Raw genomic sequence first — 8107 nt, forward strand, 5'->3', positions numbered from 1 at the left:
AGATATGAAAGGAAGAAAAGCTGAAACTACACAATACTGTCAGATCAAGATGCAAACGTTTGCTTTCGTCAAAGTAATTATTCCACCTTCATGTGGTAGAGTGTGTTTACATGGACATTAATAGCCCGTTTATGATCAGGTTTTTAGAGTAACTCATTTATGTGTCTGAGCATGTATATGTACCATACTGTGTTTATGAAAACCCAAATATGCAGGCTGGAGTACTCTGAATGCTATGAATAACCTCATATAAACACAATATCCTGAATATGATAATAATCGGGATAAACCTCATAAACAGGTTATTCATGTCCATGTAGACGCACTCAGTGTTCAAGTGTCAAAAAAATGTATCTATGAAACTTTAAGCCTTATTTATTCATTCAGTTGGTTTACATTTGAGTCAGCGGGCAAAGAAGTATTCAGATTAGGGATGTAATTTGTAAGCATTTTCAATTAATTAATGGTTATTTGAGAAAAACATAAAAACTTTGCTTATTTCAAACAATACCACATGCTTTTTTTCCTCAGTCAAAGCTAAAAAGCAACATATTGCATATATTTTCACAGCATTTCATAGCCTCAATTAATTCCTCAACCTCGATGAATTATTTAAATTTCACATTTGATTAAATTCTTAATGGCAGATTCATCAATCTATTAATTGTTATCATCCCTAATTCAGATCCTTTACTATAGTAAAAATACTAATACCACACAGTGAAAAAAGTCCTGCATTAAAGCTGTTATATACCATGTTTTTGCATTAATATTACTGCTGCATGAATGTATGAATGTAGTATATTTATGTTGCATTTTACTGCTGTAGATGTTTCAGGTTCTGCTCATTTCTTATCATTTACATGTGTTTAATCTACAGCAATAAATCATAATCTGTAGGATTATCATATGTTTGTGTCGTGGCAGGTATCTCCATAAAAATGTACTTTTTAGTAAGAAAAACAGCCTTGTTTATTAGCTTTGTGACTGTGCATTTTCCAGCTGATCCCAGGGGGTTTTAAAGAGTTTGTTTAGTTCAAGGAGGAACTTTCTCAACAAATAAAGGAACACTTCATCCTTCAGATTATCAGGAAAAAGGCTTTTGTTTCGCTTTCACAGGCCAAGAAACATGAAAGGTTGTAATCTGAAAAGTAAACTAAAGCTGAATATAAATGTAGTGAAGTAAAAATGTACATTTCAGGCAAGGCAAATGTTTTTTTGTCGCATATTTCATACACAGCGACTTTACAGATTAGCCAGGTTAAATTCATTATAACCCAATAACAAAGCATGCCTCAAAGCGCTGTATAAATAATCATTTAAATTCAATTTCAACATAATCCATAAAGACCAATATCATACAATTCATCCCAGAGGGCCTTCAGCACTCCTTTCTTCTTAGACCCTCACAACACAAGAAAAAAAATCCCAAAAAAGGGAAGTCTGAGGGGGGATTTCAGGGAATTACTTAAGTATAACAACTTCCTTTTTCTTCTTGTTTATTTATTTATTTTATTATTTCACTTTTTAAAATGTATCACCCTTGTATGCTTTTACCTGCTAACTAGTCTTTTGTTTTGCACTTTTGTTTATGACCTTTATGGACTTGATTTTGTGGTGATTTATTATCACCAAAACAGGCTTTAAGTAAAGTTTAGTAACTTTTTTTGTGAAAATCTTCTGTCTGCCAAAAAAAACTAAATAAAAAAGAATAAGAACAACAAATTTGTACTTAAGTAAAAGTACTTAGTTACATTTCCGGACTGATTTTGGTCTCTCACTGCCTTTTAACTCCTTGTCACGGTGTTTTTTTGGTGACCCTGAGCGTGTTATTGCGTAAAGTTCATTAAATGTTGCGGCTGCAGCGCTTCAGCCTGCAGGTTACTGCCTGAACGGCGCGGTGAGGCTCACCTGTTGATCCGATCATGGAGTCGTCCAGTCTGGGCAGGGAGGAGGATTTTTTCTCAGCCAGTCGCATCCGGACCTGCTCTCGGACCCTCCGGGCTTTCGCCACCGGGTCCGGGGACGGACCGTCCGAGGGGAGCACATAAGCGGTGCAGGAGGAGTTGGGCTGCAGGGCGGACAGAAAACAGCCCTCCGCCACCGCGACGCTCATCCTCACGGCGGGGAAAACTAACGGGAGCCGGGCGAAGACAGAGAAGCCGGGGGTCAGGAGCTCCTGCAGCGGGCGCGGCTCGTCCGGGTACTGGCTCCGCTGTCTGAGAGTCCGGTGTGAAATGGAGATCCGTCAGCAGTGGGCGGGCCCTGCAGGGCTGGGGGCCCCCACGATCCTCCACCTAGTGACCGACAGGACAACCGTGACTCCGGTCAGTGACGCTTACAGAGGTCAACAAGTCATCCGCGACTGCAAAGATTCAAGATTCAAAGATTCAAAACAACTTTGTCTATCACAGAGTGACAGAAATCTGCCTTCAGGTGGTTTTCAAACATGAAAAAAGCATCCAGACGCACATAAAATCACAAAAGATCACAGAACAGATGAATGAAAACACGTATGCAAAGCTACAATAAAAAAGTATTAACTGTCCTGCCTTATAAGTAAGAGTGGCACAATAAGTTGTTTATTTATGTCTTATTTATTGACTATTTGTATATATTTTACTGTTTTACTAGATGATTTAATATATTTTATTATTTTCAACATTTTTATCTATTATTATATATTTTTTATATTATATTTTACCTCATATCTACTATTCAAAGCATTTTATTCATCATTATTATTAGTATCATTATTGATTTAATTAGTACTCTTATTCTAGTGCTTTAACTAGTAACATCCGTGTGTTTGTGTACTTGTATGTAATGATATACAGTGGGAGAAAGCATGGGGCATTTGTGATAAATACTATGTAAATAACAAGTACAATGACTCAAAAGAGTATTATGACATTAAAAAAAATCCCACAGAATATCAATAAAAAAAGCATTAATACAAACACTTATTTCAAAAGTGGTCCTCGTTGGAAACAGCAGATAAATTATTGCAAAAAATAAAATAAAATAAAAACGACAGTATAAACATACCTACTTATTAAACATCTCATATAAACTGTATAAAGTTATAAATTTACTGTATGTAGATGGCTCATGTAATAACACAGGCTGTTGCAGAACCACATGTAGCTGACTCAATGAATTCTGACACTTGAGGTAATAATAAGATTGTTTTCACCTTTTTCTGGACTATTTATCGTCTGACATGATCCCTGACACGTTCATGGTGCTGTGGTTTCAGGCTGACGGTTGATGTGTAGCATGTGTGACTGCAGTGACTCCCTCTGGCGTAAACAACAAATACACTAAACGATGCAGTAACGCTGAGATAAAGTTGTATTTATGTTAATTTAGTCACAATATAAGATTTAGCAGGTTTTAATGTGCACAGAAACATTTTTGAACAGCATAAAACAACAGCTCAGTTTTAACAAGATGAAATTAATACTTTGCCAATGTTTGACCAGTTTTACATCATACAATGTTGGTAGTAAATAAACTGTGAAACCTGAAACAATATTCGGCTATTACGTTGCCTATTTCTTGTAAAATAAAAATGTTTTCAGAAATATATGTTTGCTTACCCTTTAACTATGAATCAAGTTTTTTTGCATTGTGGTAGTTGTATGTTTTCTACTACTGTAACGTGAGCGCTGCAGCCTTTTTCTTCTGTTTTTTTCCTGGTCATGCGGCAAAAGATGGCCTATATATGTATTTCTACTGCACAGAAAACACAGCTTTATAAAAAAAATCCCTTTAGCAATGTAGTACTTTTTATTTTCCATTCATCTATTCATTTTCTATTGAAAAAAGTGAATAATACAAAGTCAGACATATTAGAACACAAATATTGCCAATAACATAAGTGCCAGACTGAAACTGAGCAATAAAAAAAACAAAAAAATATATGGAAAAGTTTTAAAAAAGTAAACAAGTAAAAGTTAAAAAAAAATAATTAAATAAAAAGTTTAAAAAAAGGAAATGACTTTTTTAATTAAATTACAATTTTGTAAAATATATAATTATGATCATTAAAAATATAGTTTTCTCTAGCTGTGTTCTTTTTCCCTTGACATTTTTTTATCAATTTCACACAATTTGTGGAATATCTCTTACCACGCTGCCCTTTTCTCATGTTTTTGAAAGAAATTTGCTCAGGGTTCAAAGGTTAAAACACTGGTGAAATGCGTCTGAAAGCAGCACACGAAAAGTGACGTCACTCCTGGTTAACCACATATTGTTAACTGCCTTTTTTAAAACACACGAAAGCTTCAAAGTTCAAAGTGGAGTATTTACTGACATATTTTATGTCGTAGAACAAAATGTAAAAGTCTCTTGTGTTAACCACAGACCAAAAACCCACTGACCTCCAGACGAGGGAACTAGGAGGGATCAAATGCGAACTCATTTTCAGGTTTTGGGACTCATCACCGGGGTTCTTCTCTATTATTCAAAGGTTGTCAGGATATTTGAACTATCTGACAAACCCACTCTACCATTCATAAAGCAAATGGTGTTATGTAAGTAATACTTCATGAAAATACTTAAGTATTTTTGGGTCTAAAAAAGTGATACTCAACTCCCCACCAACCCCAAACCCCTAGAAATGTCCTAAAATCCCCAAAACATCCTAAAATCCTAGAAATGCCCAAAATCCTATAAAACATCTTTAAGTCAAAGAAATGTCCTAAAATCTGAGAAACAGCCTAAAATCCAAGAACATCTTAAAATCCTATAAAACTTCCTTAAATCAAAGAAATTTCTTAAAATTCTAGACACGTCCTGAAATCCTAGAAATGTCCTAAAATCCTACAAATGTCCTAAAATCCTAGACATGTCCTGAAATCCTATACATGTCCTGGAATCCAAGAAATGTCCTGAAATCCTATACATGTCCTGGAATCCTAGAAATGTCCAAAAATCCTAGAAATGTCCTAAAATCCTAGACATGTCCTAAAATCCTAGACATGTCTTGAAATCCTAGACACATCCTGAAATCCTATACATGTCCTGGAATCCTAGAAATGTCCTAAAATCCTACAAATGTCCTAAAATCCTAGACATGTCCTGAAATCCTAGAAATGTCCTAAAATCCTGGAAATGTCCTAAAATCCTAGAAATGTCCTAAAATCCTAGAAATGTACTGAAATCCTAGAAATGTCCTAAAATCCTGGAAACATCCTAAAAACCTAGACACGTACTGAAATCCTAGAAATGTCCTAAAATCCTAGACATGTCTTGAAATCCTAGAGAAATCCTGAAATCCTAGAAATGTCCTAAAATCCTGGAAATGTCCTAAAATCCTAGAAATATCCTAAAATCCTAGACATGTCTTGAAATCCTAGACACGTCCTGAAATCACAGACACATGCACTGAGTTGCTGGGACTGGCCCCTGGCCCCTGGCCCCTGGCCCCTGGCCCTTGGTCCCTGGCCCCTGGCCCCTGGCCCCTGGCCCCTGGCCCCTGGTCCCTGGCCCCTGGCCCCTGGTCCCTGGTCCCTGGCCCCTGGTCCCTGGCCCCTGGTCCCTGGCCCCTGGCCCCTGGCCCCTGGCCTCATGTCATTTTGTAAAAGTGGCCCCTGAACAAAAGAAGCTGAGTCTCTGCTCTAACATGGAAAGAGTTCATCTCCAGGTGACTGAGAATCTGCTGAGTCATTTCCAAAAAACTGCTGTAAATCTATTTGTATCTTCAGTGATGTCAAACATGACTAAAATGTGCCAGTCATCAAATATTGGTAAACCCTGATATCATTTCACAGCTTTTCGTTACGCAACATGTTGATAATAGCAGGAGGGGCGGGCGGAGTCAGGGTCAGGCGGTTAACAGAGAGACAAACCACAACTTAACTCCGCCTCAAAGTCCCCCCAAAGGTCACCGAGGTGAACGTGGACGGCAGAGACACGTGTCCCTGTAAACACAAATAACACAAGTGAAGAAAAGCAGTTAATTCCCTCGTTGTCCTTTCAGCAACATTTCAAACGAAGAGTTGCAAAATGAGTTTTCTCGTCGATGCCGTCGGCTGCTGTAAGAGACCAGGAATGTGGAAATAACCTCATCTCCTAAAGCTAACACGAGGAGTCTTGGGGGAGGTCCGGGAAGCCAAAGTCTGAGGAGAAGCAATAAGTCAGAGGCCGAGAGGCTCAGGGAGGGATCCTGCAGCCCGCCTCAGTCCTGCACAGACCCCGAGGCTTCACACGGACCCACGGAGAAACCACTGACTCCGTCTGGGTGTGGACGTAATGAGGAGTGAGTCTGAGTGACATACTTAGTAACAACACACACACACACACACACACACACACAGAGGTCACGACCTCTTACTGCTCACATAAACACAGGAATGTGTGCTTACTGACATTATTTTCTTCTCATTTCACTAAAAACTGCACAAAATTACAGTAAATTAATTCCAGCTGAATTTTTCTTTATTGGATTTTCTTTTTTTTTTGACTTTTGAGTTTAATTACAGGCTTTTCAGACCGCGTTTTAATCATTACTTTCCCACTAATTACAGCTTTATTATATGGCTGTGCTCTTCTGTTGTTTACTTTCTGGGCGTCTGAGGAGGAGTATTTCTGAGCAAACTGAGGCTGAAATCCTACTGTTTCTGTGTGAATTTATTTGATTTTTTAATTATTTTTCCTCAGAAATATTTTGCGATGGACACGATGCTTGGCGCCTGGCGTGGGAATGGGATGTAGATTTTTTAGGATCTCTGTGGATGGAGCGTTTGCATCATTTAACAATAAGCAATGAAACAGAAATCATCACGTGCCAGCTTCTTTTTAGTATTTTCAACTGAGGGACTTTTTTGAGAAACAAAAGATCCGAGAAGATCATTGTGCAAATCCAACATATGCAGCATTTAGCTTCGACTTTCTTAGTCCCGTTGAGAGTTTACGGGTTTAGATCGTCTTGGCCTTCGGGATGCTTTTGGACAAAAATTAAAGGGTTACTTTAGATTTTTGTGATAAACGGAGACACAAATTACTCACTAACAGTGATCTTGATTTATGGATTTTAGCCACAGAAAAGTCCTTTAAATGTGAAATCTCCAACAACATTTTGGCTTTTTAGGCTACATTATACAGCAAAACATAACCGCATTAAACTGAGATGAAGGCACTTTAACCCTTTGAAACCTGAATCGACATCAGTTTTTTTGTGCTGCTTTTAGTCGCCTTTTCAAGCTTTTTGACCCTTTAAAAACTCAGCAAATTACTTTGATTTCTTTAAAAAAACATGGAGGGAAAAGACAAATTGCAAGAAATTTCACCTAAAAATGTATTTTAACAAAGAGGGGGGGTTATTATAAAACAATCACAAAAAGGGAAAAATGTCCAAAAAACTACATTTATATCATGATATATTTAATTTAAAATGTTATAATATCTGTTTATAATAAAATATATTTAATATATAATTATTTTAATTTTTAATTTTTTCTTAATTTCTGGTCATTTTATTGTAACGTTTTAACTAATTTTTGCTCATTTTTGGTCTTGTTAAGTTGCTTGTTGCCTTGTTTTGAAAGAAATAGAACCAATTTGCTCAAATTTCAAAGGGTTAAATGACAAAACAACAAAAACATTTCTCAAAAGTTTTTTTTAAGGAGATCTTATTTGTTTTAAAGGTTTTTTTTCCTCATTTTGGCTGCTGATGGGTCAGAGATGGTTGATTAGGAAACAGACTGGCTGTAGGAATTTCGAGTATCCAGGACTGTCAGCTATTAATCACAAACTGGGAGTGAGACGTGAGTCGAGATAAACCTGCGGCGTTCAGAGCGGGGGAGGGTGAGAGTGAAACATGGCTATCACGAATTACGCCAGCGGTGTCCAAACGTCTCTGCGCGGGGACAAGGTCAGATCATGTAAAAACACCAGACGCTTCTCACATCATACGGGTTTGTAAAACTGTGAAAACTGAGCTGATGAATTTGATTTCTTTTAAAACGTGGTGAAGAACTATGGACAAGAAGCGTCCCTAAAAAAATCAGAGAAATAAGTAAAAAAGGTTACGAGAAATGAACTAAACATTAGTTTTTAAAAGGATGGGGAATTATTTTAAAACTATAAAAAAGAAAAAAAG

The 8107-nt window shown here is 37.2% G+C and overlaps 1 protein-coding gene across 1 annotated transcript in view; it reads right to left on the bottom strand.

Moving 5' to 3' along the window:
• Positions 1-2256, bottom strand: part of LOC121943726 (plakophilin-3-like) — a 43849-nt gene extending 41593 nt beyond the window's left edge. The window contains exon 1 of the mRNA XM_088086573.1: positions 1912-2256. Coding sequence (XP_087942699.1) covers positions 1912-2116 — 205 coding nt within the window. The 5' untranslated portion in view covers positions 2117-2256. The remainder of the gene's footprint in view (positions 1-1911) is intronic.
• Positions 2257-8107: the final 5851 nt, after the last annotated feature.

Source organism: Plectropomus leopardus, chromosome 1 (assembly GCF_026936395.1).
Source record: "Plectropomus leopardus strain MGB_pleo_1.0 chromosome 1, ASM2693639v1, whole genome shotgun sequence".
NCBI classification, from domain to species: Eukaryota; Metazoa; Chordata; class Actinopteri; order Perciformes; family Serranidae; genus Plectropomus; species Plectropomus leopardus.